This window comes from Argentina silus, assembly GCF_951799395.1.
Source record: "Argentina silus genome assembly, chromosome: 10".
Lineage (NCBI taxonomy): Eukaryota > Metazoa > Chordata > Actinopteri > Argentiniformes > Argentinidae > Argentina > Argentina silus.
Window position 1 is genome coordinate 21,315,525 of NC_139664.1, and position 27,890 is coordinate 21,343,414.

Consider the following 27,890-nt stretch of genomic DNA (forward strand, 5'->3'; position numbering starts at 1 on the left):
TAGCAAACAGCACATTCACAAAGCAGCCTTGAAGGAGTCCACAAGCCAGCCCGTTCGCTGGACAGGGGGACTGAACACGGAAATGTTTTGTTGAGATTCGGTATGATATTCGTTTGATATTGCATTATTTTAAGGACCGTAAAGCAGGGGAATTTTTTTTCAGACTTTTAACGACAAGCGAGCAAATAGAAAGCAGATGAATTTCAGTTAACGGTTCGCAACGTCAATTAAAGCTCAAACTAAAAACGGATTAACACCAAACCATGAACCAGAAGAGGATATTCCAGTTTTTTCTACTGGTCGTCATTTCTTCAGGTAAATATACTGTTACTGATTTTTAAATTGGTATGGGTATGTAGCTGAGTTTCATGTATTGTTTATCTGGACATACCGTAGCCTACTAATATATTGGCATATGCTATAGCGTACATGTGCAAATGTTTATAACCTATACATTGCATTGCACTTTTATAAGAAAGTGTTCCACTTGTTCTAAATTACCGGCTGCTATTATGTTTTTGTAATTGTTGGTTCTTATTTGGAATTTGTGGGATTATGGGCACAATAGAGTACAAATCAGCAAATTAACAGCGTTAATTTAGTCAGTTGTGCTCAGTTGTGTGGAGAAAGTTTGTAAAAAAAATAAATAAATAAAAAGATTTAGGTAAAAAATATTGGTTCCCTATATGTAATGTCTCGCGTCGTGAAAGTCAAGTTCATAGTCCATCCAAGGCGCACGGAGGATCTACACCAAAGGGTTTGAAAGTTGCATGTCGGTCGAAAGCAGAACAAAAAGAATATGGCTATTCTTTTTTGTCGTGAACATCATCTCTATTTGGTGGATACAGGTCGACTGAACGGTATCCTATCACAGTTTTGAGGGTGTTTGAGGTATAGACTAGACTATAGACCTGCTGTGAATCAATACGATTATTCTGTGTATTCACAACAACCATATATAGACGATATGAAATTGATTGCTGCTTTTGCTGGGATATTTGAGCTTTGTTCTATCAGATTTTGTTTGTTAAGTCCGCCTATGGTGTGAATTAAACGTGAGCCATGCAGTGTGCACCTGCTATTTTCCTGCGTAAAAGCTCTCTTTCGTCTTCTCTGAACTCCACAACTTCTGCGTTTTCTATTATTTAAAGCCGGTCAAATTACTGTCGATAAGGGAACATGTGTAGTATGCCACCCCTGGGAAACGATGCATGTAATTAGTGATAATCAATGAGGCTATTAAGCCGCGCGTAAAGATGAATGGCCATGTTTTGATCCATTAGGGTATTTACAACTTTGTTTTTTGAGGTGGGCGTTTGACCTTGAAAATATACTGGTTTATTTTACATCGTGCACTTTTACATCATGGCTTTTTAACACGGTTTTTGTCTATATACGTCTTTATTTGGACGTTGGTATGATAGAGCCACAACGTTTTCCAGCGCTTTTAATGACAGGCAATGAAGCGATACTGTAAAGACTTTATTTTATGCGCAAAATCATTTACTTATTCACAACCTCGCCCTTATTTTCACTAATTGCTCCACTTAAGCCATGCACATTTAACCAGTATTACATGCCAGTGGTGTATGAAGCACAGAATGAGATAATGAACACAACTCGTCACCAACAGTCATGTTCTCAAACCTTTTTCCTTCATAAGTTTCCCCTAGTTTTATTATTGCCAAACCAATATCAGGTCGGAGAAAATTGAAGTCTGACACAAGGCTTGCTTGTAGTAGATAAATCGTACTTGGAGATGTGTAACCTACCCTTGATTTAATCTGTGAACAGGTATTTTCAGTCAAAGCATCCATTGATGCTTTGGCAACAAACCAATGTTTTATCGTGTATAGTCAGCAGTAGTTTTTCACACACACACACACACACACACACACACACACACACACACACACACACACACACACACACACAGAGACACAAACACAAACTTGTAAATAGTGTAGGGCTTTTTGACCAGCCCAGCCCTGTACACCCCTCATGGTCATGGTCAGACAGAGCAGCCAGCCGTTAACCCTGAGGGCAGACAATGATTGACCTCCAACCATGACCCCTTCTACCCCTCACAACTTCATTCATATACACCAGACAGACCAACACCAGACCCACAGCTGCCTCAGACACCCCAAGACCTCTGCACGTTTCTCCTACACACACACATCCACATACACACACACACACACACACACACACACACACACCCTCTCTCTCTCTCTCTCTCTCTCTCTCTCTCTCCCTCCCTCCCTCCTTCCCTCCATCCCTGGCTAAGCACAGACAGACCAAGCACAGACTCTTAATCCCAACAAGACACCCCTCGGACTCGCGATATTCCCAATGATCTACAATGAGAATGAATGAGGACCAATGCCCTCCTCTACCATGAGGTTCCACTTGTCCCTGTCCTTTTATCCCTGTGCCTTAGTCCCCCACTGGTGGAATCCATCTCTGAGCTAATATAGCTGGACCCACCCCAGTTGTAAACCATGTTTAGCAAGTAGGACTAAAGTTGGTTTAAAGCAACAGCCTGAGTGGTTGTTGCTAGGTATGTATATTCAATGCGTATAACCATATTTCCCGCAGTGCTGTAGCTGAGAATAGCTAATAATATGCATAACTAGACTAGAGTCAGACATATAGTGGTTCAACTATCTCTTTCAACAGGGGTTGTGAACGACATATAGTGGAGCATCAGTTGTAGAGTTTCTGTAAACTCTCAGAGCAATAAACTTGCAGACGTCACCAGACAAAGTAAACACTCTCAAAGGTATCCTGACTGATGTATAACATACTGTACATCCACAACTCTCAATGACAACTGATGAAACTGCATTCCAAATCGATCACTATTGTTATCTTGGATAAAAATACCTGTGTGCGTGTGTGTGTGAGAGAGAGAGAGAGAGAGAGAGAGAGAGAGAAGGATTTCCAGAAAAGTCTGACAAACTGAATGCTGAGCAGTGCAGCAAAACATATGTCCATTGTAATGTGCAATATGTCCCCCATTAGTAATTAGATACCTGGGATAAGCTTGGTGTTGTTGTCATTAAAGGACTAACACTGCTTTGTGTTCTTAGAAGTCAAATCTATTAGACGCCATTGGTCAATAAGAGCTGATGTTTTCTCTCACTGTCACTCTCAAAACCAGTGGTACAAGACAATATAAGCAGCTCCAGTTGACACAATATCAATGCATTTTGATCCTCCTGTTTCAGTTGTAAAGGCGGAAGTTGTACATTGACAACAAATCAAGTACATTGATTTCAAACCTCTATATTCTCTAAAATGTTATTGAGGAGAAGAAACAAGCATAGGCATAAGTTCAGTTCACTCACGCAGCTTCTTACAATATAATTGCTACATAGTACCAAACAAAAAACCTAGGCCTAAACCACCTAGAAACTATCTCTAGCTAGTGACTACTACTAGTATGTTCAAGTTTTGGCTTCGGAGATCTTGGCTTATTTAGACAAATAGTGATTCCTTAACGAACCCTTAACATCTTTGCTGTGCTGTTCAGATTCAGAACATTGAACTGGGTGGCAAGTTTTTTCTGAAATTCATGTGAAATACATACAAAAGACTTTGCTGTTTCTGATGTGTGCAGGGAAATTCTGATTTCTTGATTATTGGAACACTTTTCAATAAGCAACTTGCCAAATATGACTTTCAAGCAGTACAGTAATTTGGTATAATATTTTCTACCGCCACTGAAATAAATAGAAACTGTTAATCCAAAATGCGCTTACCAAAAGACAAGTTGTCCCATATCATTTAACAGTAACCCTAGTAAGGCTTCTAGACTAACAGACAATTGACAACCTAAATATGTGAATGCTCTCAACTTAAGTAGCAAAGCCAATTGAAGGTTTGGTTTGTTGCCAACATTACCCACATTGCCCCAGTGCCATCAAATGTAATTAATTGTCATTACATGCCCAAACCCCTCCCAAAACACACCCATGGGTGTGTTAGGAAGTGTTTGTAAGCATGTGAATTAATTAGCTCAATCAGAAATGAGTCCCGTGTTTCCAGCAGCACCCCCAATTTGGCTGACGACTCCAATTATTGATGGAGAAGCAGGTCTTTAAACAATAGCAGGGGGTAGCTACATTGCACAAGATCTGGTAGCGACGATCGCCACCCCGTAAAAAACAGAACGTGCCATGCAGCCAGCCAAGGGGGAGAGGAGGGGGTGGAGTTTAACTCCTATTAGTGGGACAATGGGCTCAGCCTTGGGATGCCGGTCTCCAAATCCACACACACCCTCACCACTACCCCCTTATCCCTAGTCCCAGCTGGCCCCAGGACTCCCCCTCATATCCCATGTATAGGCCTATCGACCCCCCTCCATCCTCTCTCCCTGCTTGCTTGCCTGGTCCTTATTCAGTTTACCATTGTCTGTGCTTGGTTCTCCCTATGCTATGGTGAAGAGAGGGGGAGAGGTTAGAGAGAAGAGCGTTCTGCTGTGGTTTATGTGTAGTATCTCTAGATTGAAGTAATGATGCAACCGGGGAGCATGTTTTACACATTAAACACTGAAAGGGCTCTTTAATTGTGTTGTTATTTTGTTTCTCAGAGGTTCTGAGGGTTCAATTGGTCAACTTTTGTCTCAGGAAAGCCAAATTCAGGAGATCCTGAGGTATCTGAGGTGTGCTCAATCGATGTTGTTATCCAAATCAGGTTGGGGATCTTGGACGTGGAAATGTGCATTTAAACCGCAGTAACATTGAAGCATTTCATCCAATGGATTCTTTGCAGTTCTATCAAGCTCATTGAACCATGTCCATGTATATCTCATGTGTTTGACCCGACGGAACATTACAGCACTATAAAAATTGTACTTTGTCAGCAAACAATGTGAATACAGTTGAATGCACACCAAAGATTTTCCTTTCAGGTACTGAGTCCATATAATCCCAAAGTTGGCTTTTCCCCTTCATGCTTGGGTTCCCAGGGTTAGACAGAAGAGATAGTATGGGACGTGTCAATTAAGGATTCTACTTCACACTCGCTACTGGGCTTGACTCACTAACCACCACTCCCGCACACACATACAACTGCACACACTCCCATAAAGGATATATAGAGAGAAAGGAGGACGCAACCAATGAAGGGATTTAGCAGTGTTTGCCTTCTCTCGCCTTACCCCTGAACCCCCTTTTCACACTCCTGGGGGGCTTAGCCACCATCGCACCACCGTCCACAATGGAAACTGTGAAGTTCACGGCCAAGTCTAATGGGACAATAGACAAAGAGGGGAGTTCGGGGGTGGGAGGGTGGTTGGTGCTTTTGGTGGCCGAGCGCAAGCTGTCCTCATCCCCCCGTTCCCTTCACGCAACTCTCTCATGACCTCTTAGGGGCTAGGGTCACAGTCTGGGGGTGAGGGGTGGAGATTTGGGATTTTAGGGGGGGTAGAGTGGGGGGGGGTGGGGGCTCTGTCCCCAGTGTTCTCCCCAAGACCCCCTCTTCTCATTATGAACACCCAGATGGGTGGCGAATTTATCCCTAAACTTGAACACTCAGTCACACCCAGGGTCACAGGGGTGAATGCAGGGGCTGCAGTGGTAGAGATGGGCTTTACATTGGGACTGGGTGGAATACAGCTGGGAATTTAACGCACAGCTGAGCAGGGTTAGTTTTGTATGGGATACATTTATTCTTATTACTCTATTTTGATAAGCAATATGCAGTTTAAGTGAAAAAAAAAATACCAAAAAACATTACAGGACAAAGTTCTAATGTTGCTTTAACTGAATAGACTGAGAATACCAAGACAGTTTTTTGGTAATTAGTCTAGCATTTTTTAACAGCTGAGTTTGACAGTATACAGTAGCACGGTGTCATCATTGAAAGGCAGCGCTAACTATTCCTCTCTTAAAGAACACCAGAAAATCGTCTTCTGATCTTCCAACTTTATCTTCTTACACTTGTCACCTGAGTGCTACCAGTGTAGTCTTAAATCACACTTCCTATTACATCACACACTTTTGACATCCCTAGTATAGAAATCCCCAGGTATCTGTAATCCAGCATATCCACCCACCAGATCTGACATTAAGATAATCCTTACCATGACTGACATCTTACTCTCTCTACGCCACGCAGTTCATTCCCAGGTATACCATAATCCACTGCTCTCTGCTGGACATCAGCCGTTAAGCTTAGCCGGCGTCTTATGGGGGCATGTTAACGCTACAAATGGTAGCCTTTTGTAAAGACAAAGACCCAAGGTGGTGCTGTTTTATGCAGTTTGACGAGTGGCTTTGGTTCTGGGCCTCTGCCTTGGCTGCTGTGATTTGCCCCTAAGGATGTTTGCACCTTTGTTTCTGAAACCTGGCCCCCCTGTCTTCCACTCCAAGGCTGTCTTATTTAGTTACTGAAGACAGGAGTCCTCACTTGGCTGTACACCAGAGGGATTCCTTGTGTTGTGGCTCTGTTTTAAACATGCAGTTGTGTGAGCATAGCGCTGTACCATAACTGAGCTCTGCCCAGAGTGGCCCATCGCTGCAGTTACAGCTTTTAGACATGGTGTTCATATTGGAATGAGAAACACAACTCATGGTAACAAGATGTTCAAGAGCACCTTGCGGATGACTGAGTGGAAATGGCTTGCATCCAAGTCTGATTACCTCTAAAATGCCCGATAGATATTATATATGTATAATGATTTCAGTCATGTGAGTGAGGAGAGGTCTAAATTGTGGTTGTAGCCTCAAGGGTTATTCTGTCAAACTGCCACACTGTAGATATACAGCCGATGGACTGGACTTGGCTTGTTCCTTCTTGTTTGTAACGGCACAAGTCTATGGTGGTGGATTAAGGAGGTGGGATAAGCGAGGGAGAAAAGAGTAGGCTAATTGGACAAACAAAAAAACAACTGGAGGCATTGAATGTTACACAGCATGTGCTGGACGAGAGCCAAGAATGGGAGTTTAGGCTTAGGTCTCTCAGAGAATAGGCTGATGTGTTGAGGAGAGAACTGTGGCTCGGGATGGGAGGAAGACTGAGAATGGATGGGGGGAAGGAGTGAGGAAAGAGGCAGAGAATGGATGGAGGAAAGAAGGAAAGAAAAGGAGAGCAGCTGCGTGACTGGTGTTTTGGTGGGATGTGGGATGGCTACAGAGGTTGTTGTTGGCAGCTGTGGTTGTTTTTATGTTGTGTCTGGGTTGTATATATTGTTGTTCTTTCAGAAGAGGTGAAAGGTGAAAACCCAGACGTCAGACGCTAACCATGGAAGGTGAACCCCCGTCTTGATTTTACATCTCGCCGCGTAAGCTCAAGAGACCGAAATTGAGCGAAACATTCCCATCATTCTCTTCTTTTTATCTCGAACAGCTGGGAAAGGGGGATTGGACATTCAAATTGTGTCAGGGTGAGAGAGAGAGAGAAGGGGGGATAGGGGAACAGAGGGGGTCCCCCCCTAATGGTGCGTAAAATGGGGGACGGGCGTGTCAGCGGGATCAGCGACGACGTGACTGAGGCCGAAGTCTGAGCGATGGGGGTGGCATGGGAAAGTCACCTCCAAGTTCAAGTGAAAAAAGGAAAGCGAGGGACAGGGGGGCGGGGCAGAGGGGTTGGCAAGAGGGGGGCAGATGTTGGCCCCTCCGAGTGGGTGATGACTAACGGGGACAGGGGTGGGCAAAAGGGAAGGGGGGTTGCTATCACTAGACAAGTCCTCCACCCAGACTCAATTGAAGTCATCCCAACTTGACCCCTCGTCCCCCTCCTCTTCTGCCCTTCTTGCATTGTTTGAGCTCTCTCTTGCTTCAATGGCTCCATGGCATTCGGCAGTATTGTGGGGCAGTTTGGGGAATGAATTGTGTGTGTGTGTATTGTGAAAGGGATAATGGGGTGAAGGGGTTGGTGGGGGGTGGGGGAGGTAACTAACTAACAGAGCTATCAATCAGGCTGGAGCAAAGTCAAGTGCAAGTTCACCCCTTCTGAAAACTCTACCCTAAACAGACTTCTCTACAGCCATTCTCCACCCCAACCCCCTCCTTCTGTGCTGTTGTTTCTCACTTTTTCGCTTCAGTACCCCCTTCACACACACACACACACACACACACACACACACACACACAAACACACAGACACACACACACACACACACACACACACACACACACGCACACACAGCAGCCCGACTGGAGAATGAAGCTGTCACCAGCACCCACATTGTGGGCTGCTCACCACTGAGAGAAGGAGTCCCACTTTTCATCCAGTATCATTGTAGGGGAAGAGTTAGGGCTTCACGCTGTCCGCGTTCACTCAATAAACCTCCCTATATATCAGTGTGTGATTCCCAGCCCAGCGCTGTAAAACTCAGCCACGGATGGCTCCAGCACACTCTTATTCCCCTCTAAATCCTTTATTAACAACCCTGTTATTCAGTGGTCATTAAAGTATTATTAAGCAAACAAGGGCCTGAATGTTGTCCAACATTCAAGAGTGTGTGTATAGAGTAACAACACTATTTAACTTTGTAGATTTCACGTATATAATGACTTTGTACATCGTAATTGGCCTTTTTGTCAGTGGTGGCATTTTGCCTTGATCTTGAACTGTATATTAAACAGCAAAGGATCCATAGTTCAGCTCCTGTAGGTTAACAGCAGGGTGAAAGTGGAAGTCATAGAGAATAGGGAAACTACTTGAGTGGTTTTGTGGAGGTAGGAATATCACTAGAGCATGTTGAGAGAACCATAATTACATTTCTTCTCTGGAGGGCAGCACCTAGCAAAAAGAACACAGAACTCCAGTTCCCACCTACACACTGCTGTAGCTCAGGAAATGTTTCCCTCCTGATTTGCGTCACATATCATTCTGAGAAGTCTGGCTATGGATTTTACTTAGGAGGTGCTTCCTTCTACATTATATTTCCCCAGAGCCAGATGGTCATATATTTCGTTGTGATTTGCGGCACATATCATTCTTACGAGAGGTCTGGCCTTGGAATCTACTGAGGAGGTGCTTCCTCCTTCATTATATTTCCCCAGAGCCAAATGGTCATATATTTGAAATATCTGAACCTCCTAAAACTGCTAATTATCTGAGGACCTGTGTTTTACAATGGTGATGTAAGACAAGGAGATACATGCTTGAGGCGCTACTTGAAACTTATGGGTTGGTCATTAACAGAGAAGAATTTATGAAAGAGGAGCCTACTTAGATCCATGATACCAGCACAGCCAATCCTCTAGTGTCTCTCCAAAACCCTCCTTTCCTCACCTTAACAATAATTGGGCGTCATAAAATTGAGTGTTCGGTACGTTCATGGCTCCATAAAGTCAGGACCACCACCCCAGCCCATCAACACTTCTCGGCATGTTGACATTGTAAAGCCTACAGTACGAGCAGAGGGACTTTCAACCTCTGGACCGCAACACAGGCTATCTGCCCTGGAATGAGTTGTGGAGGGATAAAATTATGACGTGTCAAAGAGGATAGGTAATCTCACTGATGTCAGTTCAGTCTCAAGAGTGTGTGAAAGTGTGTTTTCTTCATCTTTATAGTGTGTAGGAAATCCATTAAAAGTGGATTTAACAAGCTCTCTCCATGGTATTGCTGTTACTCATATCAAATGGACACTTTGGGAAAACATGTTTTAAAAGTGAGGGATTTGCATTTGTTTCAACACCATTATTAGATAATACTGGAAAAGGTTTTTAGTTTTGACATTTCAGTCAACAATGCTGTCTTTCCTTTGCTCTCTTTAACTTATTACTTATTTTTTTCACCCTATTGTTACCTTTGTTTAGTTATTGGTCGCATCTTCGTCTATATCAATATTATCTCAAGATCTCAGAGTCTCACTATCTAATTTTCACTCTCACCATTGTCCTAATCAAAATCCATTTCATATTTGTTGTAATTTTTCATGCTTTAATTATCACTCATCTTCCTTTTCCTTGTCATTTTCTTCTTCATCAGCCCTCTAATCTCATCATCATCATCAGTGGCCTGCATTGTATTCCTGAGGATCATCACCTTAGTCATCACCAGTACCATCATCATCATCTTCATCATCATCATTTCCACAATCATCGTCCTCCATCTGAAAACACTGTACATCAACGTCACCTGTACTGATGTGAGAGAGAATCGTTTTTTTATTGACCACAAAGTAACTGTATTACTTATATTATATATCACAGCCACAGGCTGAATTGCGGACACAATTTACAATGTACTAATAACAATGTCTTTTCAATATCTTCTCTCTCACAATGTACTAATAACAACGTCTTCTCAGTGTACTAATAACAATGTCTTCTCAACGTACTAATAACAATGTCTTCTCTCTCAGTGTTGGGCGCAGCCTCCGAGCTGGCCTTCCTGAAGGAACCCAATGATGTCATCGCTGTGCGGGACCGCCCCTTGATGCTGGACTGCAAGGTGGAAGGGGAGGGGCCTATCTCTGTGACATGGCGCCGCAATGGTGTGCCCGTGCCCACTGGGTCGAAGGCAAGCGTGTTGCCCAACGGGACGCTTCTGATCAAGAACTTCCAGAAGAGGAGAGAGAGCAACGAGACGGACGCCGGGGAGTACGACTGTGCCGCCCAAAACCACTTTGGCATGTTGATCAGCCGCAAGGCCAGAGTGCAGCTGGCATGTAAGTGGCATACACACACACACACACACACACACACACACACACACACACACACACACACACACACACATATTGGAAATATACGCAGGCCTTCAACTACAAATAGCAGATATTTTTTGAATGGTCTGCAGCGTTGGTCCTCCAAACTTCTTTGCAGTCCTTCCAAAGTTTTACTTGTAATTGATCATCCAGATCCTATTGAAATAATGTAGCAATAAGAAGGAAACATACAATATTGTTCAGAAAGGTATGTTCAAATTATGAAATTCATTGGATGTAACTATAACTAAGACACATTTAAGATGCATGGTAACAACCATCTTTTGTTATCTGTAGGACATTGAAGTGGACATAACCTATCCCATAAACCCTCCATGCTGGTTAAGCCATTTCTGATGTGTGCGTGTGTGTGTTTCATTTGATACAGCCCAGAGTGCATTTAAATCATACCTGACGGTTTTAACCCTCCAACCCCCCACCTCCTCTCCTTTATCTAACCAGCTCCCCAGTTGGGACTGGACATTAATAACCTCACCCCCCACACACCCCATACCCCCTCTGAGTGGATGACCTTTCCCTCACTCACACCCCTGACCCCTCCCTCCCCTCCCTCTGGCCAAATAAAACCAGAGGGGGGCGGCAGGGGGAGAATTATCGTCTTTGAGAGGATTTGTGTTGTTCTTCTGGCGAAGGGGTTACCATGGTGATACACTTTAACTGAAGGAGAAACGCAGCACCCATCATGATTAGTATTGATTACAAAATCACCCAGGTTGACTGGACATTGCTCTGAGCCAATCACAAACATGGGTCTCTGGGGAGTTTGTTGTTTTTAATGTGAGAACATAGGCATGGATATACAGTATTCTTACTATGTCTGCTCTTCTTCTCTCTCTCTCTCTCTCTCTCTCTCTCTCTCTCTCTCTCTCTCTCTCTCTCTCTCTCTCTCTCTCTCTCTGTGTCTTGCTCTGTGTCTCTTTATCTCTATCACAGCCCTCCCTAAGTTCCATAAACATCCAGAGTCAATGACGGTGGATGAAGGTGGTGTAGCCAGGTTAACCTGCGAGGTAAATGGGATCCCAGAAGCCAGCATCACCTGGGAGAGGAACGGATCCACTCTGAGAACTGACGACAACAGGTAACACACACACACACACACACACACACACACACACACACACACACACACACACACACACACACACACACACACTCACTCACGTGAATACTTTATTTGGGTTCACAGTACAGCATTACATCAATAGAACCCAAAATATAACAAAGGTCATACAGATATTCATACAAGTAGCACCATTGTCGCCACACAATAAGCTTCCCACAACAGACACACACACACACACACACACACACACACACACACACACACACACACACACACACACACACACACACACACACACACACACACACACACACACACACACACACACACACACACACACAGAGACTAAATATCTTTCTCTCCAGGTACACTATCCTGCCCACTGGTATCCTGCAGATCACAGGTGTGAAGCGGGCTGACACTGGTGTGTATCGCTGCGTAGCCAAAAACACTGCAAACACTCGCTACAGCCACGAGGCCCAACTCACTGTCACTGGTAAGAGAGGCCTCCCTCTGTGTGTGTGTGTGTGTGTGTGTGTGTGTGTGTGTGTGTGTGTGTGTGTGTGTGTGTGTGTGTGTGTGTGTGTGTGTGTGTGTGTGTGTGTGAGTGTATGTGTGTGTAGGTGTGTGTGAGCACGTGAGTGAGTGTCTGTTTATGTGTGGTTGAGTGATCAAACTTCTCAATAACACATTTGAGTCTGTCTGTCCATTGGTATTTGTATTGTTTTAAATTTGTCATCATTCCACTGTCTATCTCTATCTCCCCCCCTCCCTCCCTCTCTCTACAGTGGCAGCCCCACGCCTCTACAAGGAGCCGGTGATCCTGTCAGGACCTCAGAACCTGACCATCACTGTTCATCAGACCGCCATCTTGGAATGTATCGCCACCGGCAACCCGCGACCCATCGTGTCCTGGAGTCGACTGGGTAGGACCCGGTTACTCATTTCCAAATGTTTTTTTTCTTTTAAAGGTTATTTTTTGGAGTGTGGTAGTCCCACTCTCGTATTTTTCAGTTTTTATTGGATAGAGATAGAGAAGAAAGACAGGAAAGTACGGAGGAGAGGGTATGTCAACAGGGCATGGGCTGCATATGTGTGCGCTGTATGCCGTGGTGCTAGACCACTGGACCACCCAGGCCATGAATGTCCAAATCGATACAAAAGATAGCACTCCACCTCAGAGAGCATCGTCACCTCCGCAACCTCAATCTGTAATGGTCACCTCTGTTACCGAAACAGGTGTGATGGAGGTGACAATAACACATTGAAGTGGCATGGGTGACAATTTAGCACTTTCCCGGTGTAGCCTTGATACACTAGTTACACATTGACTGAACAGTACCTTACTCTATAACGATTGATGAATTAGATTCTTGGCACAATACATGTTGTCCATTCTTGAGTCACATTTCTATTTCTCTCTCTCTCTCTCTTTCTCTCTCTCTCTCTCTCCTCTCCTCCAGATGGGCGTTCCATCGGGGTGGAGGGCATCCAGGTGCTGGGCACAGGCAACCTGATGATCTCAGACGCCACCCTGCAGCATTCTGGGGTGTACGTGTGCTCTGCCAACCGCCCCGGGACCAGGATGAGACGTACCGCGCTGGGGAGACTGGTGGTGCAAGGTGAGTGATACTGTAGTCAGGAGAGGGACTACACTAGAGAAAGCGGTTCAAGGTAGTTCCAGGTGGAGGGTGTAGTACTAAGAGAGAGAGAGAATAGCTTGCTCAGCACTCGCCTACTGTATGTTCCATTTATTGCACATTAGTCTAGCTCCTTTAGAGAGTAGAGGGAAGTACAATACAACAATAGAGCAGAGATACATGGTGGTTGATTGGTTATCATTCCTACCTATCAAGTGTGTACACACTGGCATTGTATCCTTCAACCTTCAGCTATAGTATTTTGAGCCTCTGGAGACTTATGTATAATATAGTCCACGTATAGCATACAATGTTGGCTTAGCACAGCACTGTCCAGATCCCTTAGCATTAGCCTCACCCAATAATACCCCACTATCCACCGCCCACTCTCAGCCCCCAAAGCAAACCACTGAACCGTCCCCCTCCACAGACCTCCATGCACCCTCTGCTTGGGCCAGGTCCTCTGGGAAACCCCTGACACACACTGGGCTCTGTTTGGGGGGTAGAGATAGCGGAGGGATGGGAGGGGGAGATGGAGGGGTGGAGGGGGGGGAGTAATAAGGATGGTGGAGTGTGTGTGTGTGTGTGTGTGTGTGTGTGTGTGTGTGTGTGTGTGTGTGTGTGTGTGTGTGTGTGTGTGTGTGTGTGTGTGTGTGGAGGTTATTTTGGGGAAGGTCAGACTATATTAACCTTTCTTTGGATTTGACCCTGACCTTAAGAGTGAGCTAAGACCCATCCCCCTACTTTGGTCACCTTTGACCCCTGAGCAGAGAGGCCTTGGGGCTTTGTGCTTGGTGGCCATTTTGTATTAAGGGCTGGATATTGATACTGGGGGTCCAGCTGGACATAGATGATGGACTAGGACTAGAATGACGTGCATGAAATGACCCCTTCTCTACCACCTCCCTGATTGTTCCTTTGTCTACGAAAATACCTATTTTGGGTCATGATGCTTAGTTCTGTTGTTTATTTCACGATTAAGTTAATAAGCTTGGTTTGATTTACACTTACATATAGGGGACAATATACTTTCACTACATGTTTAGATTAATATAAACACATGCATTCAAACTCAAATACAGTTTCTGTGTGTGTGTGTGTGTGTGTGTGTGTGTGTGTGTGTGTGTGTGTGTGTGTGTGTGTGTGTGTGGGTGTGGGTGTGGGTGTGTGTGTGTGGGTGTGTGTGTGTGGGTGTTTATATTAGCGTCTTCTGGTACACACATGTTTATGTGTTTGGTCTTAGCTATAGTTGTGTATATCAGATAGATTACAAGTCCCCCTGCCTCTTCATCCAACTCAATCAATCAATATCTGCTTTCTATCAGTCAAGATCAGGCTTGGTGGTCTAATATATTCATTAATTTATTGATTGGCTTTGGAAAGGGAACAAAGAGACTTACCTGACCACTGTTGCCTTTGAGAACAAAGCAGTCAGACCTTACATAGTATTGTTAATTTGTTGACAATGTTAGTGACAAATACATTTTCATTCAGAAAATTAAACAAGTACCTTGCATCATGGTTAAATATACATTTGCCCTTTTTTTCTCAGACACTTCTCACACATATTTCATAGAACTCGCACCCACTGAAAAATGCTAAGACTATTTCGTGGTTCAAGTTACAAATGAATCATCAGAGCATCATAGATAGAGTATCAACAGTATTATGTGAAATTCAGGAGACATGGTTCCAGACAACCATGATAAAACGTTGTTGTGATTTATTTATTGATATTCTATACTTTCCACATCTCATCGGCATATACAGTGCCCTCCATAATTGTTTGGACAGTTAGCCTAATATGTGAACTTTAGCTTTATAGCTAAATAGGGTGAGCAATTTGTATTTGAGAACAAATGATGAATATTTGGTGAAAGTATGATAAAATATGCATGAAAATATCCCTAATTGAAGATGACATTCTTTACTTTCACCACATATATGTATCAATTAATCTCAAATCCCCCCAAAAAGTGCTGCAGTATAGAGGTAAAATACCATTTTTAGGCTAACTGTCCAAACACTTATGGAGGGCACTGTGTACCTCGAAACCATTTCAGACCAGTACCAATCCAAATCTAAATTGAACACCTTTCCTTCTGAATTATGATTCCATATCAATGCTAGTCTTTAAGCCCTTGATACCTCATGTTAATGCATAATGTCTCACTCTCTGTCCTATCATCATCATCATCATCATCATCATCATCATCATCATTATATACCATCTGCTTTAGAGTGTCTGGACTTCTCACAAGTTCAGTGATTCTATTTGAACTTGACCACCTCGGCCTCCTGCACCCTTTTTCACTGTTAACAGTCAAGTTTGGGGTCAGTCTAGACTTCCTTTAGCATATCATTGGATGCTCTTTCACACCCTGCACCCCAGTCACCCTGGTCGCATCTGTCCTACCGCTCCCCTCTACCCCTCCCCTCTACCCCTCCCCTCTACCCCTCCCCTAACCAATATGTGGTCCAAGCTGATAGGGGCTGTGGAGGGGACCTACCAAGGGACTACCTGACCTGGACAGATGCAGGGCCAGGGTTTTAGACAATGGCTGGTCACCATCTGGGGAGAGAGAGAGAAAGAGAGAGAGTGTGAAAGAGATATAGGCATAAGTATGGAAAACATAGATATAAAACATAGATAGATATAAAAGAAAGTAAAGCATACATAGATAGATACAAAACACACAGACACACACACACACACACACACAGATGCTGAGAGAGGATGTACTGTATATAAGGGGATGATTAAAAGAGGGAAAGAGAGTTTGAAACAGAAAGGGAAAAGGGTAGATGCAGGAGAAAGAAAAAAGGAGAGTATAAATTGGGAAAATGCATAATAATAAGCTATTGGTAAAAAAAAAAAAAAAACACAATACTATTAAACCCCAAGTGGAGGAGGTGGGGGGAGCAGAATAATTGTGTCAGAGTGAGGGATCACCCCTGACCTCTCACCCCTGATCCCTCTCCCAGCAGGCCCCCAGGAAATGATGCATGACAGGGGTGGGGGTGGGGCTCTGAGTAATGGAGGTAAGGAGGAGTGGGACTATATGATACAGCCACATTGGCTAGGGCTTTGGTCTGGGGCTATAGAGAGACGCTTTGATTGGCATGGCTTGATGGAACAGCGAGACAGTCCCTTCTCTCTGTCCCCCTATAACCCCCCCCCCCCCCCCCCCCCTCCCACACACACTCTGGCCTGTGGGGACACTTGTCCTTGTCACAGCTGCGAGCGACAGGCACGAGAGGCAAGGCCAAGTTCAGGGGACACAGGGCAAGCAGACAGATAGACGGGGGGCTCAGGGGGACTACAATGGGACATGGACGGCCATTGTGTATGCACAACAGCTTAATTCTATGGGACGTCTATCCATCCAAGTCTGATTCCCATGGCTTCTTGGTTAGCATACCTCATGCATAGGGAAAGCTGAGTGTCATTCCTCATTCACACATCTGAATATATGTGCATATATTGTGCGTATATTTTTGGTGAGGTTATGGCGATTGTGGTTGGATGTTGAGTTGAAACCTAGGTGTCGGGTCAGGGAGTTCTCATGGTAGAGATGATGTCAGGTTGTGTGAGGATGGAAATAGACGGTGTTGAGGTTTTTATAATGATGGCCAATGCCTTTCTTGTATTTTACAATAGATAGATAGAAACGTTATTGTCCTCAGAGAGAAACTTTTGGTTCACAGCCCATTGTTACAGATAGATAAACTGAATACCATATATAGGACATCATACCGATGGTGGTAAAGTGAGTTTGATAGGGTGAGAGGAACCCATGCAGTATATTTGTGATTGATGTTCTGTATGTGAACACTGTTCAGCAGTATGGTACACTATGGAAGTTTAATTGCACATTTTTTGTTCAAATTTAGTTTGTATGGTTATCATACTCTTATGATATAATATTAATCAATTTCTTGTCTTGTTAAACCAGACAATCCTTCGTTTTAAGTTGACAAACTTTGAAAAAGTTTATTATGTGCTTATTTATGTTAACCATAGACACGGAGAGCTGTGCTCCTTTCTCTTCAATGAGGTCATTTCTGGACATTATTCAGACAATTTAGGGGATTCTTTAGGGGATCCTTTTTGACAAGAGCATCTTCGGTAGCAAAATCTTCCATAATGTAACTTCAAATAGATAGAGTTAAATGATTAGGATTGTAAAACACTGTTTGACAACCATGTGTATCTTACATGAAAGTATGCTGTTTGTTTCTAAAGAACAAAAGTCCCCAGAAAAATACAAGAACTTTAGACCTGTGTTCATAATTTTGGATGGGCTTACATGAAATGTAACAGTGACAGTGTTATAATGTAACAATGTGTGAACCAATGATCTATACTGTATGATGTATACAGAGCAGTGGTGTGAACTCTTTTCAGCCCAGATCTGATTCAACTCAACTCATCAGCAAGACCCTTGACGAGCTGAATCAGGCGTGGTAGTGCTTGGCTGAGACAAAAGCTCACACACCTCCATAACCAGGAGTGAAGTGAGCACTACTTTAGATGTGGTTTAGGCCACATCTTTGGGAAACAAACCGCTGAACAGAGGGACGGTCCTGGAGAAAAGCATTCACTGCTTTTTCCTCTCCTGGTTCGTTGAAATAATGAGAAACGCAAACCTTTGTTGAAATAACTGGGTTTCTGTTGGCCTGAATGCATCTATGCCTCTAAATCAATGGCCTGGTCCAAGTTCAAGTGTGAAGTGTACTCCAGCTCAGGAGATGGGGAGGTTCTCGGGGGTCAATTCATTATTCAGACACACACACACACACACACACACACACACACACACACACACACACACACACACACACACACACACACACACACAAACACACATTGCACAGTGGCATGGAGTTGCCCCCATTCACTCTCACAATGAGACCCATCTCTTTTGGCTGAAGTGTGTAAACTAGCAAACCTGCACCCTAACCCATCACATCACCCCTCCTCCTCCTCTCTCCCTCCACCTCCTCTCTCCCTCCTCTGCAATGGGGTAGTCTGGGACAGCTGGGGGGCTCCGTCTGCAAACACAATGACAATGACACTGACCTTGATGAGGGTTCTGTCAGCAGGCTCTCTGTCTCACTTTCACACACACACACACACACACACACACACCGACACCACCACCACAATTTACTCTGTAACTCAATTTCAGCTCTCCAAAATGCTTGAGCTGAAGTGACAGACACACATTCATTTAAGATTGTTCTGGAGTATCCCTGTCAGTCTAGGCGTAACGGGTTGGTTAGTTGACACAAGAATTGATAGCTGATAGGTGTGCCTAGGAAAAAGACTGGTTCAACTTTCCTTAATATTGCTCTCAGTTAGATGACATAGTTTGCCCTCACTGAGGAGATAGTTTGAAATTCATACTTTGCTTTATGTATTGCTAATGTGTTATGATATAACACGTTCCTTAATTACCATGTGCAGTCCTAAAAGCCCATAGCTTTGACAATATATGAATCTTTGTAGGATCAAAAGAAAGCATTTTTCAGGAAAAGGCCTACATGGCCTTAAATCTTTATGGGCCCAGCTTGCGAAATCATCTTTTATTTTCCTCTTCCTTAATGAAAGAGATTGAGGCCCCCGCTGCCCCCAGCGAGAAATAAAATCCATCCCCTGCCATTGATTAATGGTGCTCCTTTTCAAGTGGGCTCCTCCTCGGCCACCCCCTCCCCTAACTCCCTATGTCCCCTGCTCCTTAACCCCTACAACCCACCCCCACCCCCTCCTCTTGGTCCCTTCCCAGAGACCTGACAATAGGTTTGTGAGCAGGCCCATTTTTATGAGAGGGGTGGGGGGGGGGGGGTGGTAGTAGACCAATGAGATACAAGGAGAGAGAGATGGGTGGGGGACATGTGCCATTGTGTCCCCATGGAGGCGAAGGTGTCGGCGAGACTGCATCTGTCGCTCTCTGGTGTCACAGGAGAAGGGGACGAGCAGAGTGTCAGTTTAATTTGAGGACGGGACACTGCTGTCACAGGTCATGAACTTGACTCCTAGTTATTAGGCCACATGTTTAGTAGTGGTCTGGGCCTGTCCGAAAAATCTAGTTGGCTTTTAGAGGTGATGGTTCTGGTAAGGGGTTTGCCCTTTTTTTAAGGGTGCCTGATATTTTCTATCCAAACTATCTATCCAATCTATCATTTTTAAACTGAACAAATAGGTTTCTCATTTTACCAGTAAGGCATGATATTGACAGGGCATGACAATGAGGCCTGGACACACACACACACACACACTCAGACACACACACACACACACACACACACACACACACACACACACACACACACACACACACACACACACACACACACACACACACACACATTGCACAGTAGCATGGAGTTGCCCCCATTCACTCTCACAATGAGACCCATCAATTTTGGCTGAAGTGTGTAAACTAGCAAACCTGCACCCTAACCCATCACATCACCCCTCCTCCTCCTCTCTCCCTCCCTCCTTTTGGTTGAATCAAGATATTTTCCACTACCCCAGCTCTCACAACACTGTCCATCCTCCTGATTGTTTACATGGGAAGTTTCTAGCACACCTCCTTGTCATCATGTTCATGGTCATGCTGTTTCAAGAGCACCACTGAAACAGCTTTGCTGCCCTCTACTGGGCATTTTAGTCATCACAAGACAAGTAAAGGCAACCTTAGCACAGCCAAGGCAGCCACATAGCCCCATTTGGAGCACAGTCTCTCCTGTAGATCAGATCCATACTTCCCTTCCTACCCTTTACTCCTCTCTCTCTCTCTCTTTCTTTCTTCCCGATCTCTATCAATTAAATATACCACATTGACATAGCATACAGTAAAAGTGTCAAGGTCGACATTTTGACAGTGCTTTAAACGACATAGAAAAATCGCACACAACGAACTCCCTCTCACTTTCTCTTCCTCTCTCTGTCTCCCTCTCTCCATAGCTCCACCTGAGTTTCTCCAGTGGCCGCAGTCTGTCTCAAGACCTGCGGGGGGCAGTGCTGTGTTCACCTGCATGGCCCAGGGCGTCCCTGAGCCTCACCTCATCTGGTTGAAGAACGGCAAGATCCTGACGCCGGGAGACAACGTCAAGCTCACCAACAACAACAGGTACGTCACAGGAAACCAAGGTTACCAGCCTAGGTGGTCGATATTGAGTACAGTATGTAGGCCGCCACATCACGCTGCTACGATGCATCATTCTATCCTACACGCTTTGAAGTTCAGCCTGGTTATCACATGACAGTGATTTCGAGACTCCGACTATAAGAGACGTCTCCCCCTACAGTACGCTGGCGGTAACGCGCATCACCACGGAGGACGAGGCCATCTACCAGTGCATCGCCGAGAACACGGCTGGCACCAATCAGGCCAGCGCCCGCCTGGCGCTCACCCAGTCTACGGAGCTCCCCGAGGCCCCCGAGGACCTGACGGCCACGGCCCTGTCCCCCACCACGCTGCAGCTGACCTGGGCACAGCCTACCCTCGAGGTCACTGACGGCATCATCGGATACGTGCTGCACATCCGCATGCTGGGAGGTGAGGAGATGGTGTCGATACAGAGATGTTACTGCTGCCACCTAGTGCATAGTTACTAGTCGTGCACATGCTGATAGTTTCTGCTTTTATGATCATTGCTTGTACTATCCAAGATTACCGCCCAGGTTACTAGTGCAATATACACTACTACTACTACTAGAACTGATACATCACTACAACACCTTTGCCCTATGTCCAGCACGAAAGGTCATCTATATATAATTTGTATGAATTGTTGACAAATGTGACCAATTATACTACAACAACAATCCTAAAAAGAGGCAGTTGATCAGTCTAGACAGAAAAGTCTGTAGCCGAGGCGCTTAATGGCGTAGCACACTATACCACACAATCACAAGGTTCCTGGTTTGATTCTGACCCTCAACATATCTTGCATGTCATCCCTCCTTTATCTACCCATCCTTCCTATCAATCTCTACTGTCTCTATCCCAATAAAGCAGAAATGCCCTAAAAAATATATTAAAAAACTGTCTATAGCCCCTCCTGACTCAAAGATAATAACCTCACTTCCTGTTTATTGTCCCGCTCCAGAGCCTGACAGCAGAGAGCTACAGGAGGCAGTCAGTAAGACCACCTTCCAGCACGAGTTCACCACCCTGGAGCCCGCCACCACCTACTCCATCTACCTGAAGGCCTACTCCCCCCTGGGTGCCAGCCAGCAGTCCAGCACCGTCATCTCCACAACACTAGGGGGTGGTAGGTCACTTCATATATACACAAGGATGCAATGTTGGAAGGAGAAATAATCAATACAATATTGTGGATAATTTGCACATTTTTCTCATTCCTTTTTCTGTTTGTTTTGTTTCGTTCTTGTTTTTTTCTTGTTTTTTTGTCTTTCCTTTTTTTGTATTCTTCTCCAATCTCCCTATTAGTTTTATTCACGTTTTGATTGTTTAATGTATGCCCTACTATCTCTTTCCCTTATCTCTCTCTCTGTCTTTACCTATATGGAGTTCCATTTGTGTGATAATTCACTTATCCTCCTCTCTATCTCTTCTATCTCTCTCCCTCTCACCCCACCCTCTCACCCCACCCTCCTCTCTCTCTCTCTCTCTCTCTCTCTCTCTCTCTCTCTCTCTCTCTCTCCTCACAGTTCCCAGTTCTCCTAGTTTCTTTACCAAGGTATTGAACAAGACAGCCATGCAGGTGTTCTGGGAGCTGCCCAGTAAGCCTGGCAAGGTGGAGGGTTTCAAGCTGTCGTACCGTGAGGTCCCCCAGCCCGACTTCCAGAGACAGGAAGTGTTCCCTGGCCACATCAACACCCACACCATCTCCCACCTGGGTGAGGCCGCACACACACACACACACACACACACACACACACACACACACACACACACACACACACACACACACACACACACACACACACACACACACACACACACACACACAGCAAAAGCCACTGGACATTTTTGATTTTCGAGGTGAAGTAGTACCAAATTCTTGAATTGAATCAACGTGACTGGATTCAATCGAAAGCCATAGGGTGTCGTTTAGATGTTCATAATACATTTATTGAGATTTACTCAATATTTAATGTAATATTTAATGTAAAGTTTATTTAAGATTTACTGTACATACATTTGAAATGCACAGGTTTTTGGATGCTCATTATTGACAAGTATCACAAAAGAATCTCTTAGTATCAGCCAGTCAGTTGTACGAATTAGAATTAGTACGTTTGTTTCCCATTCCCACTGATTGATTTTGATTTTAATTTCACACTTCAGAACCTGCTGCCGTGTATGAGATCCAGCTGGTGGCGTACAATGGCAACGGGGACGGTGTTGCCAACAAGCACCTGGTCTCCCTGGCTGAGAGTGGAACCAGTGCCAAGAACAGTGCCGGTAAGACCTCAGAACAGATACACTGAAGCTGGATCCATTTTCTGCAATTGCTAAGCACTATATAAAGCCAAAATCCTTGACATCAGCTTTAAATAGTGATATTGGACGCCAGTATAACAGGCAAGAATGAAGAAATGTAAGGGTGATGTGGGTCCCTACCTTAAAACAAGAAACTAAACTGAACTGCGCAACTACATTTCCCACTTACTTTAAGCAAAACATTGTAATTTCACATTCTAAACACCAGATGGCGATGTAGGTCTAACCACTAACTCTCATATCTGTGTTTGTGTGTTTGAGCAGGTGGCCAGAGCCCGTGCAACTGTGGCCAGGCCGGTGAGGGGTCCATGACAGGCATCGTGGTTGGCATCCACATTGGCATGGCCTGCATCATCTTCTGTGTGCTCTTCCTTATGTTTGGCTACCGCCGCAGGTAAGGTCATAGAGTTGACCACTTATTAGAATAACATGGCAGCACTCTTCGATTCATTTTCTCTATGGGAGTTGATAATGGAACAAGGACATTTGTGCATTGCCTTATGAGTTATTAATGGTGGACATTGCATCAAGAACAAACTCACATGTTCCCTAACTGGACAAAATGTTTTGAATTTGCTTTGTCTGCACTTGACACTTAAATCAGACTTCTGTTATCTGAATATGATGATCAGATCACAATCCAATCACAGTATATGCATCAACACCTGGTGTTCAAAATCAAATAATCTCTCCATGCCTACAAAAAAGGTCTCCCATGCCTGGATGACAACAGTCTGATCTAAGTGACAAGTACAGACTGGGCCTAAGCCTCATGTCTAAATGATTTCTCTCCCCAGCTTCTTCTGTAGGAAAGGGACCCAAGATGGTTGGGGGGTACCCCAGGCGGGGGACGCGGGACACATGGCACATAGGGCTGGAGCCCCGAAAGAAGGGGTGATCCATATGCCCGAGGTCATAGAGTTAATGCCTCAGGTAAAATGATTTGATACACGCATACTCACTCGAACACACACACACACACACAGACACACACACACACATTATTCAGAACCCCAGTACCCCTCTCGAGTAATGCACTTGTCCAAGACTGCCAAATATCAGTGTCACTAACTGACACCTGAAGCAGACACACACACACACACACACACACACACACACACACACACACACACACACACACACACACACTCACACGTTTGAATCCACTAGCATACACACGCAAACACTTGTTTAGTAATTTTAGTTTTACCTTCTGTTATTTCTTTTGTAATTCCTATGTGTTGGTTACCATTAACTGTAAACATTGTCCTGTCCACAGAGGTGTGACTCCACTGCCCCAGTGATGGTCGCGGGGGGGCAACAAGCTCCGTCAGCTCAGTGCCAAGTCCTCATTGAGCAGCCTCCACAATGCCAGCCTGGCACAGGCACCGGCTAAAGCACCCAAACACTACTTTACCAACCCTCCCCCATCCCCCCTTCCCCTCTTTCCCCCCAGGGAACAAATGGCTGATCGTTCGATGGTTCCTCCACCTCACCTGCCCACCAAAGCCTTAGCCATAGCCTGCCTACTTGCAGCTAGCAGACTTAGAAGTGAATGAGATTGAAATTGAGATTGAGATGGAGATTTTGAGATGTGTTTTACACAGTATACCACACAGGAAAATATATATACCACCTAGCAACATGTGCGTAACACCAATTTATTGAACGATTGATAGGTAATTACAGGGATGACCAGTATTTAACCCCAATTCACAATGACTCATTAGTCATTGGGAATTGTCCTCTTTATCTGTTCTTTTTAACTCTTAAACCAAAGCTGAAAGTCTATTTTAACTTATTTTCTTTCACACGTGAACATTTCAAACTGCTCCTTTGTGAAAACTCACCAATGGAGTATGCATCTCTCCTGTGTGGTAGTAGACATTGTTAAGGTACTCCCTCAAGTCTCAAGGAAGCTTCCTATAAAACCTAAACCTTTTAGCCCCACCCATTTCATTTAACTTCATTTTAAGTTTGTTGCCGATAGTGCCATGTTTCAGGTTCTGCCAAATTCAGACAGACTGAGGCCTTTGACCAATTTGAACAGTGAACGTATCTTTTAGATAAGTGGACGTCTTGAGTTGAGTTGACAGAAGAGATTAAATATATTGTTGTGTTTTAGCCCAAGACTACTCCATTTAATACTGAGGCCAGGACCAAAGTGATTCATAGCCAATGTTTTCAGTAGATACGTTTTTAGCTTGGGTTAGCTCTACAGGAGGGTTACCTCAGGGCTACACCTGCCTAACCCTAACCCTAACCTCGACTGAGTGGATTGTTTGTCACCGAGTTAGCCTTGAGGCGGTACGATGTGGAGGAATCAGACTCAGCCGTTCTTTTATCCCTACCAACCCTTCCTTACCTTTCTGCTCCACCACCAAAACTCTTTACCTTTAACTCTTTTCCAAAGATAGCTACCTCGGCCCGACGAGAAACGTCGGAGCTATCAAGGTAACCATTTTGCCTGTCGTGCTGCTGGTCGAGCATAACTACCTCATAACCAAAAGGGTTCTTCGGATGCCCACTTTCCCCTTTCCTTTTTGGGTGCCAATGCCAGTTGTCCTGTGCCCGTTGCTACCGTTCCCTACGTTCAGGGGTGGTGCACCCCTTTTAATCCCCTTCCTGTCAAGAAAAGCAGGAAACTTGGATTGTGATTGTGTGTCACTGGGCCGCTCTCTCCCCAGAATGTACCTAGTTGGATCCATCCCACACTGTCACAAAACAGTGGGGGTTGATAGATCAACAAAGTGAAGTGGGATTGCCAGTTCATTTTTATTTTGTAACTTTTGTATGATTCCCGACCACTGATTCCCTGCTTGAATCCACTGCCAACTTCGAACTGTGCTATTGGGCTTTTAACACCTCACCCAAACCCTGGCTCTCTGCATTCACATAGTGCGGATCGTCCAGAGTTGGGCAGCTCTATCCCTGTCCATACTACAGAATGGAGGCTGTGGCTATGATTCACCCTTGGCTCTGAAGCTTCTCAAATGGATGATGGAGAGGTTTCCATCTTTGATGGCATCACACAATGTCTTCAAGCCCAGCAGTGGAGCTCGACTCAAACAACAAAACAACATGTCATCCTCAGTCAACATCGAAAGCAAGAGATGAGAGAGGGATGTGTCTATATTTAAGCACCACCTGCTGCTCCCAAATTTAATCTTATCTCATCGCCATGAAGGACGACTTGACAAGGAATCATGTGCCGGGAAACAAATATAGAAAGCCTGACAGTGAGGGACAAAAATAAACGCACACCTGATTTTGAACATTGCAGGAAAGCACGGACATTATGAAACCAGCCCCAAGTTTCGCCATTCTGTTATGGATGACATGGAGGATGTTCTAGCCCTTTCCTGCAGGACTCCAAGATTTTTGGTATTAGAAATGTGTATTGTTATTGAGATGGCCACCTTCAGGAATCTTTCCATCACCAAACAACAGGTGATTGGTTAGCAGTGCCTCTGAGGCCTTTGTTGTCATGGAAACCTGCTGTTGTTTTGAAGGTCGGTGGACCATGTTTACATTTCTCAAGTGACTCATTTCTGTTGTTCTGTATTGAAATGATTTCCTCAAGTTCACATGGCGCAATACTAGCTTTTACTGTGTAGACCTTTGTTTCAACAAAACTTTCCAAATATTCCATGAAAACCAAGTTGAACGATATCCAAAGATGTACAATTGTTACGGTTTTCAGTCTTTTTACCTTGATTAACATTCTTTCGTTGGGAACATAGTTGTTTTCATTTGGGTTCCTGTTTTAAGGGGTTGCCATTGTGACGAGACAAACCAAGAAACACAGGAGCAGGAAAACAGCTTACTGCAAACTAAACCAAAAAAACAAATACTTAACAACAATAATGTATTTCACCTTGAACACTGCCAAAGGGTGGCTTTCATGCATCTCCCTGGTAGGCCTCGTATGACATGGAACTCAACATATTATGGTTTTCCTTTCAATGTAACATTTTACTTTGAAAACCGAAAAATGGGATATATATTTTCATACAATATACAAGAAGATCTCTCTTTATAAAAATGGAGTTGAAGTTGCCAAATAACTGTCTTTTGAATTATAAAAACACTATGACCAAATACCTCATACATATTTTAACATATATATTCAAATAATTTCAGTTACATTTATTCATGACCTAAGCATAGGGATATTCATGTGTGTGTACAGTATGTGTGGGTGAAAATGTTTATACTGTATGTGTGTGTCCCCTGAGTTACTGATAGTTGCTTAACCTTGAGCATACAGTGGTAGGCTACAGTACCACCTTTACTTCTTACAAACAACATATTCCTGATTCCAGTTTTTTTCCATTCAAGCCAATGACTGTCCATTTATTTGAGACACTTGTCAAGTATCCATCAAGCATACGAGGATTCCATCTTAGTAAAAAAAAAAATGTAAATCCTCAAAGTGTGTTGCTGCAAATGCTTGAATGGCTGTAAATTACTTGGCTGCAATTCAGGTTTTTGTCTCTGACTTGCATGTAGGCCCAGAACTCACAAATCATTATTGGCTGCCCATCTTTTGTTGTCAATTTCTGCTTCTAGAATTTGGTGGAGAATATAATTAGACAATAGATGCTAACAAAGACACCTAGTCACACTGTCCTCAAGGTTATAGTTCAACTATTGGAGCTGTAGGTATCACCAATGCCTTCTCTTTTTACTGTGAATACCTCGTCTAACATTCTTACTTGTGTTTTTGTTTTTCTATTTGAGTATGAAAAACAAACTTGATACCAAGGGGAAAAAAAGAAAAAAACCATTACGGTCAATATTTTATTCTTTGACTTACAAGACGTTTAAGTTGAGACCCAATATTTCTTTGAACAAAACAAAAATTGTTGAAAAAAGAATATAATAATAAGTTTGGCTGTTCTTTTTGTAGAACATTTCTTCTTTCATTTTATTATTTTTTCCTCTCATTGCTGTCGTGCTGTGTAGAGGAAATATTGCCAAAATTAGGACCTATTAATAAGTTCATTTTT

General features: G+C 44.0%; 1 protein-coding gene across 1 annotated transcript; it reads left to right on the forward strand.

The window, feature by feature from the left end:
• Window positions 1-263: 263 nt before the first annotated feature.
• Window positions 264-24,274, forward strand: LOC310811544 (immunoglobulin superfamily DCC subclass member 3; the record flags this gene model as incomplete). The annotated part of the gene is made up of 14 exons (XM_083679737.1): window positions 264-315; window positions 10,328-10,633; window positions 11,627-11,771; window positions 12,122-12,252; window positions 12,545-12,682; window positions 13,220-13,378; window positions 20,370-20,535; window positions 20,714-20,964; window positions 21,518-21,682; window positions 22,083-22,271; window positions 22,723-22,839; window positions 23,143-23,272; window positions 23,676-23,811; window positions 24,158-24,274. The coding sequence occupies 14 exons, from the start codon at window positions 264-266 to the stop codon at window positions 24,272-24,274; spliced, it is 2,202 nt and encodes a 733-aa protein (XP_083535863.1).
• Window positions 24,275-27,890: the final 3,616 nt, after the last annotated feature.